Source organism: Macaca thibetana, chromosome 10 (assembly GCF_024542745.1).
Source record: "Macaca thibetana thibetana isolate TM-01 chromosome 10, ASM2454274v1, whole genome shotgun sequence".
NCBI classification, from domain to species: Eukaryota; Metazoa; Chordata; class Mammalia; order Primates; family Cercopithecidae; genus Macaca; species Macaca thibetana.
In genome coordinates, this window is record NC_065587.1 from 55,666,069 (window position 1) to 55,678,941 (window position 12,873).

Genomic DNA, 12,873 nt, shown 5'->3' on the forward strand with positions numbered 1-12,873 from the left:
CCCCGTTCATTCTTCCCTCAGAGGAGAGATCTTCATAAAATGCAGATCTGACCACATCACTTCCCATCACCGTGTCTCCACTGCTCTTTGGACAAAATTCAAATTCTGCCAGACCCTTGTCCCCAGACACGCACCACGACCATTTCCACCTTGGGTTACACTTGCACCACCCTGAACTTCCTCCATTCCCCAAACACAACACACCCTGTCCTACTCCAGAATGTGAAAGAATTCTCCCTCTTCCTCCCCTTCTACCTGCTACACATCCTCGGTCGCTGCTGCATTTTGGAAGGCTTCTGTGGCTCAGAGGCTGGGGTGGACATCGTGTATGTCCACAACCTCCCTGATCTCCTGCTCATAACACTGATGGGCACCAGATTAATTATTTTTAAATGAATTTATTTTTGAGCAGGTTATACATGTATATTGTTGAAATTCAAACAATATTGAAGAATGCACTCTAAAAGTAAATTTCTGTCCTCTGCAGCTGCAGTCTCTTAGTTCTACTCCCCAAAGACACAAACTATTGGCAGCTTCTGTGTATCCTTCCAGAAATACTCCTTGCAGTGCAAGCACCTGTGTGTCCATTTAACCCCCTTCTGAGTACTAATGATAGCACACTAGATGTTTTTTTTTTTTCTTTTTTTGCCCTTCACTTTTTTCCACTCACTAATGTATCTTAGGGAGCATTCCATACACCTATTAATTTTTAAAAACATCTGCACAGTATTCCATTGTATGGAAGTATCCATAACTTATTTACCCAGTTCCCAATTCATGACAGCTGGGTTATTTCCAGCAATATTCTTGCCCTTGCCAACTACGCTGCAGTGAATACCTTTGCTCATACTTCTTGGTGCATGTGTTCAAGTGTAACTGCAGGGTAATCTCCAAGATGTGGGCTTTTTCATGTTTGACATAGAGCGCCAGGCTGCCCTCCTGAGAGCTTGTTCAAACTCACTTAGTCCTGCACTGTAATTGCCTGGTGACTTGTCTTTTCTTCCATGGAACTTGACCCTGGGATGGCAGAAGCTGTATCTATTTCTGTTTGTCCCCAGTCCCCTGCCCAGGGCCTCATAAATGTTGTTGAGGGGGCTGTCGCTGGGAGCCAGATGTATAGGTCAATCCTGAGTCTTGGTCACATACAGTGGCTCATGCCTGTAATTCCAGCACTTTGGGAGGTTAAGGCGGGCAGATCACCTGAGGTCAGGAGTTCAAGACCAGCATGGGCAATATGGCAAAACCTCATCTCTACCAAAAATACAAAACAATTAGCCAGGCGTGGCAGCATGTGCCTGTGGTCCCAGCTACTTGGGAGGCTGAGGTGGGAGAATCACTTGAGACTGGGAGGAGGAGGTTGCAATGAGTCAAGATTGTGCCACTGTACTCCAGCCTGGATGAGAGTGGGAGACCCTGTCTCACAAAAAAAAAAAAAAAAAAAAAAGAAAAGAAGAAAAAAAATATTCTGAGTCTTGTTCAATGACAGTGGTTCTCAAGGGACAGGGACAAGGGACAACTTAACACCGCCTCCACCCTGCCTTTGAACATTAGCCACGTTCCTTTGAGGAGGATGACATGACCATTTACTGAGCACCTATTATCTACTGAGAATCTTCAGGTGTCTTTTGGCTGTAGGACCCCATGGTGTTTGTTCAAAGCCTAGATCGTAGTCTGTAAACAGTTGCTGAGGGATTATCTGATTTAATCCAACATCCATTCACTGGGTGTCAGATACAAAAGGACAGGCTGTGAGCATGTCCAGGCTGGCCATTAGTACAGGACATGCTCATGGGTGACCTTCAATCCGAGACCCCACTGGGGGCCTTGTCACATCTGGGCAGCCTTCCTTGGTAATCCTAACCCTGAGGTCACTCAGTGCCCTTGGCCACCGAGCACAGCCCTGACTATCTAAGGCTGAAACTCGTGCGGGGAGAACAAACCTTGTGGGGTCAAACAGCCGCATAGTCTCTGTATGGGAGGGCAGGACAAGAGTAGGGGGCAGGGGAGGGGGATGGGTGTGAGACTGGCAGGAAGAGAGACATACTCTGTTAGAAACTGGGTGAATGCGATGGAAGGCTGGGAAGTCGGAGGTGAAGGGGATGGCAAGCAAGAGGCACAGAGAGAAAGAGCAAGAGTGAGAGAGAGAGATCAGCAGAGTCAGAAACCAACCCCGAGCACTCAGAGAGAGGCAGGGACAAACGGAGAACGCAAGAGGGAGAGAAGGAGGAGGAAGGGGAGGACAGAGAAAGGCCTGGGAGGGGGAGGACTTCCTTTGGAAGAAAGGAGTGGCAGGGAATGGGGGAAGCGGAGGGGCCGTCTCGCCGCCCCTGCACTCACTGCGGATCTCCGCCGTGGCGTACTTGGGAATCATGGAGTCGGTGGTGAGCTCGGGGTGCAGGATGCAGCCGTGTGTGTAGGCGTCCATGGGCAGCGCGTCCAGCAGCTCCCGGTACTGCAGCACCCGCGCATGCTGTGGGCTGCCCACCTCGGGCATCAGGGCCACCACGTGCTCTGTGGGCACCGCCAGGGGCTGGGCAGGGCAGCCAGAGGGGCATCTGCCCCGGCCACCTGCCCCCGGCATCCCTGAGCCCCAAGATGTGTCTGCCCAGAGGCCCCGGGCCACCCACGCTCGGGCTTGGCTGCTGGCAGACAGGGGTCCTAATGGTGGCCCGGTCATCTCTCCTCACTGGGCTCTGCCAAGCCGTCCCTGGAGCGCCTCTCAGCTCCAGACTTGCTGCCTGGCGAGCGCCTAGGCCCCAGTGTTGCGGGATTTAAGAGAAGCTGCAACCTGGGTGTTCAGTGCTTGGGTCCCCTTGACTTTTAAACGTTGGCAACCAATTCACATTCTTTTAAAACAGTGCATGTCTGGGCCCTGATGCCCTCCCAATGTCTGTCTGAGCCTCTGTAATGGGCAGTGAGTTCCTGAGCCTGATGAGGGCCTGAGTGGGGAGAGGATGGGGGGCTCTGTGAGGTTCTGGGGTATCTGGGCGCTCCCTTGTCTGCAGGGTTTTGGGGTATCAGGACCCTCCCCTGTCTGCGGGGTTGTGGAGTGCCTGGGCCCACCCCTATCCACGGGGTTCTGGGGTACCTGGGCCCTCCCCTATCTGCAGGGTTCTGGGGTGTCTGGGACCTCCCCTGTCTCAGGGTTCTGGGGTATTTGGGACCATGTCTTCAGGTTCCTACGGGTTTCTAGGGATTCTGTATTTCAGAGGGAGCTGGGCCCTGCCCTTGCTCTGGAACCCCTGGGAGATCTGGACCCTGTCTGTGGGGACCTAGAGGGTGGTCTGGAGCCACTCATGCTGAAGGGGCCGTGCCTGTGACTCCAGAGCTCGGGGGAAAGGGCTATAGCCCCACCACTCCTGGTGGGGGTGGTGTCTGGGTTGTGCCCTTACAGTACCAGAGGAGGGGGAGGTCTCTGGGGTCCTTATGGATCAGTAGCCACGCCTGTGGCTCTGGGACTCTTGGGGGCATCTGAACCCTGCCTGTGGCTCTGTGGATCCTTTTTGGGGAGACTGGGACTTGCCCATGGCTCCAGTGAATTTCCCAGGCTTCCCAAAGTTCTGGGACCCTGTCTGAGCCTGTGGGGGCCCCTGGGGATCTGTGGTATGGAGTGGGCCCCTGGGTGGGGAGGCAGCCGTACCTCCTGTGAAGGTGCGCTCCACATAGTCAATGATCTGGTCATAGTCACTGATGATGTTGTCGCGGTGGATGATGACGGGCACCTCCTCGCCCAGGTTGAGCCGCATGAACCACGGCTCCTTGTGCTCGCTCTGCGGCAGGCTCACGTCCCGCTCCTCGCACACCAGGCCCTTCTCAGCGATCACCAGCCGCACCTGCAGGCGCCAGGGTCAGAGCGGGGAAGGCGGGCGGACACAGGGGACACTCTGCCCAGGTGGGGCGGGGGTGTGCGGGGAGGGAGGTCAGAGGTCACACACAGGAGGGGACACAATTGCTTTCAGCCCGTTCTTGGGCACCTGGGTTTGGGGGGATATCTCCCAGGGGCAGGTGCCTGGTGGAGGGAGGAACGCAGTTCTGCTTGGGGGACAAAGGGCAGTGCGGCCCGGTGGCTAAGGGGCTGGATTTGACAGCTGGACACACCTGGATAGGATTCCTGGCTGTGTGAATGTGGGCAAAGTCCTTAAACTTTCTGAGCCTCAGTTTCCTTATTTTAAAAATGAGAGTATTGACAGTACCAACCCAGTGTCTGGGACAAATGCTTGGCACTCAATTCGTGATCATCGTTATCACAGTTGAACACTCAGCCTGGCCCCAGGAGTGGATCTGGCCAGGAAATTCACAGAAACTCTTTTTTGTTTGTTTGTTTTTTTCGTTTTTTGAGACACAGTCTCGCTCTATTGCCCAGGCTGGAGTGCAGTGGCACAATCTCAGCTCTCGGCAACCTCTGCCTCCTGGGCTCAAGCGATTCTCCTGTCTCAGCCTCCCGAGTAGCTGAGACTACAGGCTCCCACCCCTACGCCCAGCTAATTTTTGTATTTTTAGTAGGGACAGGGTTTTCCCATGTTGGTCAGGCTAGTCTTGAACTCCTGCCCTCAAGTGATCTGGCCACCTCGGCCTCCCAAACTGCTGGGATTACAGGTGTTAGCCACCGTGCCTGGCCAGAAACTCTTATCATTATCATAATCAATAGCTAAATTCCTCAAATTATTTGGGATACTAAGTGAGGGGAAAAGTAATTTGCCAACATTAGTCGAGCCCTTTATTTCCCCCAAACACCTTCTCATCTGGTTGCCTGGTTGGAAACTCACAATAGCCCCTACAGCGGGGTAGATTTTTTTTGATGAGAAAACTAAAGCCCAGAGAGGGCAAGTATTCTACCCAAAGTCACAAAGCAATTCAGCAGCAGACTTAAAACTGGAAGCAAGGTTCTTGACTCCCAAACCAGTGCTCTCTGCCCTGAGAGCTCCTTCCAGGGAGTTCTGGGCCTGCCCCTTCCTGAGTCTTTACGTTTCTAGGGGGTCCCAGACAAACACTTGAGCTAGTAGAAGCTGCCAGAGAGCCTTGAGGCTGGGGCATGCTCCTGACCCAGCCCAATATTTCTGAGCTCGAAGACGGTTAGAGATCACCTAGTCCTATTGCCCTCTGCCTGTGGACTGAGACTCAGAAGGAAGGATGGACTTGTCCAAGATCCACTGGCAAGATGGCAAGTGGCCCCATTCTTACGCTTTCCTCCCCACCTTCCACTCTGGTCCAGGGGAGTGGGAGGGTATCCCCAAAAGAGGAAAGGCCCATTCCCCTTGAGTATCAGTGTCTCCACCCACAGCTGAGATGGTGGTTCTTGGAACAAGTTAAGCATCCAGAACTTGACACAAGTTAAGTGGCGTCATGGGCAGAACCTGCATGGCGTCGGTTCAAATCCCAGCTTTACACTTATTTGCTAGATGACTTGGCTTTACAAGTAGCCTCACTTTTTTTTTTTTTTTTTTTTTTTTTTTTTTGAGACAGAGTCTCCCTCTGTTGCTCTGGCTGGAGTGCAATGGTGCAATCTTAGCTCACTGCAACCTCTGCCTACTGGGTTCAAGCAGTTCTCCTGCCTCAGCCTCCTGAGAAGCTGGGATTACAGGAGAGTGCCACCACACCTGGCTAATTTTTGTATTTTTAGTATAGATGGGGTGTCACCATATTGGCCAGGCTGGTCTTGAACTCCTGACCTCAAGCGAGCTACCTGCCTTGACCCCCCAAAGTGCTGGGATTACAGGCGTGAGCCACCATGCCTGGCCAACTTTACTTCTTTGTGCCTCAGTTTCTCCTCTTATCCAATGGAAGTCCTATAGTAATTGCCTCGGAGGCCTGTTGTGAGGATTAAGTGCATTAGTCCCTGTGGAATGGTGCCTGGAACACAGTAGCGATAATGTGTCTTAGCTGCTGGTATGAGGGCAGGTTTTGGAGGCAGACAGACTTTGACTTGGAATAAGCTCTACTGCTTATTTGCTCTGTGACCTTGAGCAAGTCACTTGCTCTTTCTGATTTCTAGCTTCTGTGAAGTGAGGAATGCAAGTGTGAGGTTGAAGTGGGGTGTTGTGGAGACAGCCCCAGCATAGAAGCTTAATATATGAGTTCTAGCATCACTTATTACACACACACACCACGCACACACCCTGGTGCGTCCTAGAGTACTTCATGCCCCACCCTCACAGTGAACATAAACACCTCTTCCTGTTTAGTGGATCATGGGAAGGGAAAGGTAACTTACCCTGAAACACCCAACATTCATTCACAGACTTCTTTGCTCCATTAGTCAAGAGCAGGTCCTATAGGTGGGGCGCATGGTGCAGGTAGAGACCCTGAGCTAGGAGGCAGGGACTCAAGTCCTCATCTTGGATATGCCATAGCAATGCTGTGTGACCTTAGAGCTATTGCTGCCCCTTTCTGAGCCTCCCTTTTCTCATCAACAAAACAAGGGGGCTGGATTCAGTGTTCACGGAGTGCCCCGCAGCCCTGCTGCAAGCCGACACTGCTACATTCACAACCTCGCAGGAGGCAGGAGACAGGGCTGGCTGTGCCTCCCTCCTCGGCAGTGGGAGAGAGCTTCTGATTCTGTCTGAGAGAGGGGGAAAAACTGTTGCAGAGAGTGAGCAGCCCGGGGGCAGCATCTGTTTGGGTCTGAGTGTGTGAGTGCGTGTGTATGAGTGAGCAAATGTGTGTGTGTGTCTGCGTGTGCGTGAGTGTGGGTGTGCATGGATAAGTGTATGAGTAAGTGTGAGTATTCAAGGACTGTGTGAGTGTGGATGTGAGAGTGCCCATGTGTGCACATATGAGTGTGTGCCATGTGTGTGCCTGTGTCAGTGTGAGTGTGCATGCGTGGGAGCATGTATGCATGTGTATATTTGAGCTCATAGGTGACCTGTGCCCTGGAGAAGCCCAGAGTAGTGGAGACTGGAGTTTGGCTGGAGCAGAGAGCCCCCGTCTCTTGTCTTTACCTGGCCCTCCATCCTCCAGGCCAGGGTGGGACCTCCGAATGGGTGGAAACAGCCCAAACCAGGCCTTTGCCCTTGGTAGGGCCAGACGGTTGGCCTTCCATCTTGGCAGGGCACCTGCCTCCAGGGGCCGCTCCCATGACCTGCCCTGGGTCTCCCTTGAAGCTGTCAGATAGGGCTGCTATTTGGGGAGGGGACTATCTTTAGAGGCCTGATAATCCTGCTTGGCGCTACTTTGGGGTCACCCTGGCAGGCAGCCAAGGAGACTTTTACCTTTAGCAGAGCTACAGGCCACAGCCATGTGTCACCCTGTGGAGGAGGGGGACCCAGAGAGGAAGCCAAGCCTAAGGGAAGGGCATTCAGCTACCAAGGCCATCTGCCATCTCTGCCCCCTGAAGGCTGGACAAGAGCTAGGTGGTCATCACTTAGTGTGATCAGACATCAACCATCTCTGGGTAAACGAGCTTCCCTGTGGGTGCCTGAAAATCACCCACAGTGCCTCGTTGTCATGGTCAGGCTCTGCTGCTCCTCACCCAGGCCCTTGTTTATGTGATGGGCTGGGTTGGTGTCTCTGCCTAGTCATGTAGTTGCGGTGTGACTTTGTAAAAGACACTTAGCATCTCTGACCTCAGCTTATTTCAAATTCTTTTTTTAAAAAAAATTAATAGGTCTTATTTTTAGAGCAGTTTTAGATTTACAGGGTCAAATGGCTTTTTAACATAACACCTTACAGCTTGCAAATCCATCACTTTTCACCACTTGTTTATTGCCTGCCTACTATGTGCCAGGTCTTGTTGGAAACTCAGCAGTGAACAAAACGATGATCCCTGCTCTCAGGGAACTGACATGTTAGTGGGGGCAGGCAGATGATAAGCAATTTGGTCTGTCAAAAGATGGTGAGTGCTTCCGAAAAAAGAGAAAATAGAGCAGGGAAGGGGAATCTGGGTACCAGGGTATCAGGGGAGAAAGGTAGCAATTTTAATTAAGGTGGTCTATTAGGGCAGGCGTCTCAAGAAGGTGGCACTTGAGCAAAGGCTTGAAGGAGTGAGGGAGTGGTCCACACCGGGACCTGGGGAAGAGAGCTTCAGCCAGAGGGAACAGCCAGTGCTAAGGCTCTAAGCATGTTGGACATACTCAAAAGACAGCAAGGAAGCCAGTGTGTCTGGGGCAGGGCAGTCAGGAATAGACAAGGAGGGTAGAAGCAGAAAGGGTTGCACACAGGATCTTTTTTTTTTTTTGAGACAGGGTCTTATTCTGTTGTCCAGGCTGGAGTTCAGTGGTGCAATATTAGCTCACTGCAACCTCCACCTCCCGGGTTCAAGCAATTTTCCTGCCTCAGCCTCCCAAGCAGCTGGGACTACAGGCATGTGCCACCATACCTGGCTAATTTTTGTTTTTTGTTTGTTTGTTTGTTTTGAGCTGGAGTTTCACTCTTGTTACCCAGGCTGGACTGCAGTGGTGCAATCTCAGCTGACTGCAACCTCCGCCTCCCGGGTTCAAGCGATTCTCTTGTCTCAGCCTCCCGAGTAGCTGGGATCACAGATGCGCACCACCATGCCCAGGTAATTTTGGTATTTTTAGTAGAGACGGGATTTCACCATGTTGGTCAGGCTGGTCTCAAACTCCTAACCTCAGGTGATCGGCCCGCCTTGGCTTCCCAAAGTGCTGGGATTACAGGCGTGAGTCACCACACGCAGCCTATATTTTTAGGAGAGACAGGGTTTCACCTGTTGGCCAGACTGGTCTTGAACTCCTGACATCAGATGATCTGCCTGCCTTGGCCTCCCACAGTGCTGGGATTACAGGTGTGAGCCACCACACCTGGCCGGGTTGTACATAGGATCTTTTAATTCACACTCCCAGGCCAAGGGGTCCATGAATTAATTCAGAGACTCCTTGAACTAGGATGGGAAAATTACATGTTTATTTTCAGTAATCTCAAACTGACAGTTAGCATTTTCTTCAATTATGAATGTAGGCGATAAAGTAGGGTAGCGTTTAGCAGTGCCTGCAATATTGTCACCACTAGCAATCAGATATTTTCATCACTTCACAGTTGTTGCAGTTGCCTCAAAATATCATGCGCATTCATCACGACTCCAACATGACAGTTGTTATGAGACCAGCCACCAGACCGTGTTATATAAGGGTTAATACAGAAACGTAAATATTATTATATAACACCATACTTCAATACGATTGGTTTTCGTTCTAATCTAAAAATCCTATGCATTTTATTTTATTCAATTAAAAACATTATTCTGAGAAGGGCCCATACGCTTCTCCCAACTTAGGTCTTGACTCAAGTAAGGTTAGGACCCTGCAGGAGGGCCTGAGGCCATTGTGAGGACTCTGGAGTTTTCCTGGAGGGACCTGGGGAGCCACAGCAGGCTTCTGAGCAGAGAAGCAGGAGGATGTATCTTGTTACTGTCCCCATCAGCTTTCCTCTGTGGGGATCCTCTTAGGTGAAGGGAGGCGGTAATGGTCAAGTGCAGCATGGACAAGTTGGAGGACCAGCCCTAAGAGTTTGAAAGGCAAGGGCAGGGTGGGAGAGAGACCCTTCATCCTTCACCCCTTGCTTCATCCTTCACCCCTGGCTTCTCTCCTGCCATGCCTGGGTGTCAGAACTGGCCTCTGGGAGGCCCCAGACTTGGGTCTCTTGCCCCTGGGAGCTGAAGGCTGGGCTGGGGGCCCTCCAGAGGTACATCCAAGACAGGGCAGACCCTGAGAGGAGGCAGTAAAGGAACCATGAACCAGGCTTGCTGAAGGGAGCCAAGGACAATCCTCAGAGACTCACTCTGGTGGAAATAACAGCAGTAACAGCAGCCAACTCTTATTAGCATCTCCTCTGTGCCAGGCACTATTGTAGAGCTTTACACGCATTAGATCTTAATCCCTATGAATTCCAATGAGATTGGTACTAGTACCTCCCAGTACCCTCACTTTTAAGAAGAGGAAACAGGCATAGAGATTGTAAGTAACTTGCCCAGTCACACAGCTAGGAAGTAGCAATCTTGGTTTTTGAAAAGTGGCAGGTAGGAGGACAGATGGATGCCCCAAAGGCAGGGGGCACCGAGAGGTAGGGCAGTTCTTCCTGCCTGGGGAAGGAGGAGGGAGGCAGGCTGTATCAAACATCTGCTTCATTTCCCTCTGAGAAAACTGAGGACCAGAGAGGGTTAGGTCACACAGCCAGTTAGTGGGACTGGCAGTGCTAGAACCTTGGTCTGACTCCCTGCATTTCTGGCCCTCCTGACCTTACTCTTCCCCACAAAGGATGAGGAGGCTGGGGGCAGGAATAGCCTCAGAAGCATCCTAACATTGATCTTAGGCATTTAGAGCCTCCTTCAAACCCTGTGGCCCCAAATCATGACCTATGATAGTGCTTGAAAGCTCACTATTAACAGGCTATTATTTAAAGCATTGTGCTAAGTGTGTGAACATGCATGATATCACTCAATCTCCCCAACCCTCTCCCCCAAATATATGAGAAAGCTGCCTTAGAGAGATAAAGAAGATACTTGCACAAAGTCACATAGCTGGGAATGGCAGAGTTGGGGTTTGACCACATGTCTGGCTGATTCCAAAATCCATGCCTTTATAACAGCACCCAGCACTTAACTGAGCACTTTCTATGTGCCACGTGCTGTTCTAGGAGATTGACATGGATACATTTGCAGAATCCTTACAACAACCCTGTTGGGGAGGCACCATTAATATTCTCAATTTACAGGTGTGGATAACTGGGGCATGAGAGGTTAAGCAGCTTGCACTGGATTACCCAGCTGGTCAGTGGTAGAGCTGAGATGGAAGCCGGGCAGTCTGGTCATAGAGTCTGGGTCCTGGACCCACACACTGTCCTCTTGTCCTCTGCATCTGGAATGATCTCCAGATGCCCAATGGAGCCACCATCACTCCTAGAGGTGGGCTATTTTTCTCCATTAACATTTCATGTGCCATTAAAGACAGGCTATTTAGATGCTTGACAATGGGGGACTGCCCTCTTTATATAATTAAGGCTCTTCAAGATTGGAGAGAAGGAAGCAAACTCACCTGCTCAGCTCCTACTACATGCCAGGCAGAACATATGCCTATGTCTTCTAAAGGAATTCTGCAGCGTAGGATGTAAAATCCCCTTTTCCGGATAAGGACATTGAGGCACAGAGAGGTAAAGTGACTTGTCCAAGGTCATTCAGCCAGTAAGTAGCCAAGATGAAAATAGAACCCAGGACTATATGACTGCAGAGCCCATGCCCTTTCTGCCAAGCTACACTGCTTCTAGAATCCACCATGGACCCCTGGGTAGGGGGAAGGCCCTGGTATGGGAGACAGAAAGATGCCCAGGTTAGCTTGGCCAGAGACTTGGTCCAAAGTGGGGCTGCAGCAGATGGTCTCATCCTGACTCAGGGGCCACCTCAGCCCTGAGCTCAGGCTACATAGGAAATATTTCATGGGGCAAAGAACAGGAGGCTCCCTCATGATATGGTTATGGGAGATGCCACCTCCCTGCCCCCCTCTGGTCCCAGCTGCTGGGGCCCACTTCCTGATGTTCTAGGTGGAAGGAGGTTCTAGAATCTGAAGGGCAGTCTGATTCATCTCCAAAGCCCCCATCCCCAGGCTCCTTGCACGAGACATGGCATGTGCAAGCATGTGCAGAATTTGTGGGTGACTCCAGTATGACCTTGATTAACTCTGACCCCTCCTTTACCTAGTGCTTTAATAACATCATAATGGCAGCACGTGGTGGTTCATGCCTGTAATCCTAGCACTTTGGGAGGCCAAAGTGGGTGGATCACTTGAGATCAGCAGTTCGAGACCAGCCTGGCAAACATGGTGAAACCCCATCTCTACCAAAAATACAAAAAATTTAGCTGGGTGTGGTGGTGTGTGCCTGTAGTCCCAGCTACTCAGGAGGCTGAGAGAGGAGAATCACTTAAACCCAGGAGGCAGAGGTTGCAGTGAGCCGAGATCGTGTCACTACACTCCAGCCTGGGTAACAGAGCAAGACTCTGTCTCAAAAAAAAAAAAAAAAATCATAACACTCATTATCAACAGTCTTGACCCCTCGCCAGGCACTGCCATCAGTACTTTTTGTGCATCATATCACATTTCACTCTCACAATAGCCCTCCGAGGAAGTTACTGCATTCACCCCATTTTACAGACTATAAATCTGAGGCTTTGGAAAGGCAAAGGGACCTGTCCACAGCCACAGTGAGTCAGTGGATAATATGATTGGTGGACCAGCTTCATCAGCATCACTTGGTCACTCATTGGAAAAGCAGCATCTTGGACCCCATTCCAGACCCACTGAATCAGGATCGTTGGGGTAGAATCCAGCAGTCTGAGTTTTAAGCAGGATGATCCAGGGATTCTAATGCACGCTCAAGTTTGAGTAGTCCCAGTTTATAACACTAAGTTCCTAAGTTATACCCCTTCTTCAACAACGCTATCAGCAACCCTGAGAAGGGGTTGGGATTGGAAGTAGCTATTGTTATTATCACTATCCCGCTTTCCAGATGATGAAATGAGCCTGGACCAAGACTCAAACCCAAGTCTTTGGGTTTCAAGGCCCTTTTTCTTCATGGAATCTGTTTTTCCATCTGGAAAAAGAAGCGAGTGGAACAAAAGGATCTTCCAGGAAGAACAGGAGTCAGAGTGTCAGGCAGTGGTGTCGCTTAGGCCCCGGCAGGACCTGCCTCTGGGCCCTGGCCATGGTGCTGAATCCGTGGCCCAGAGACGGGACAACCGCCTAGGATGGGAGATTGCGCCCCTAGAGGCGCCCCTGTCTGAGGGGTGCAGTTCACTGCCTCACCCCCAGGAAGCGGGAACCCTGAGAATCCAGCATAAGATTGGATTTCCAACTGCCCCTCAGCTCCCCTAGGTCCTAGAAGCATTTTAGGGGCTGAAGCCACTCTGTGCCTTTAAGAGCAAAACAGAGA

At 51.1% G+C, this 12,873-nt stretch overlaps 2 protein-coding genes across 2 annotated transcripts in view; one reads left to right on the forward strand and one right to left on the reverse strand.

The window, feature by feature from the left end:
• OSER1 (oxidative stress responsive serine rich 1) overlaps nucleotides 1–12,873 on the forward strand; it is a 313,341-nt gene that overhangs the window by 254,732 nt on the left and 45,736 nt on the right. The window lies entirely within an intron of this gene.
• GDAP1L1 (ganglioside induced differentiation associated protein 1 like 1) overlaps nucleotides 1–12,873 on the reverse strand; it is a 112,551-nt gene that overhangs the window by 19,300 nt on the left and 80,378 nt on the right. The window contains exons 3-4 of the mRNA XM_050806538.1: nucleotides 3,641–3,833; nucleotides 2,338–2,511 (exon numbers count right to left, since the gene is read on the reverse strand). Of these exons, the coding sequence (XP_050662495.1) occupies nucleotides 2,338–2,511; nucleotides 3,641–3,833 (367 nt within the window). The remainder of the gene's footprint in view (nucleotides 1–2,337; nucleotides 2,512–3,640; nucleotides 3,834–12,873) is intronic.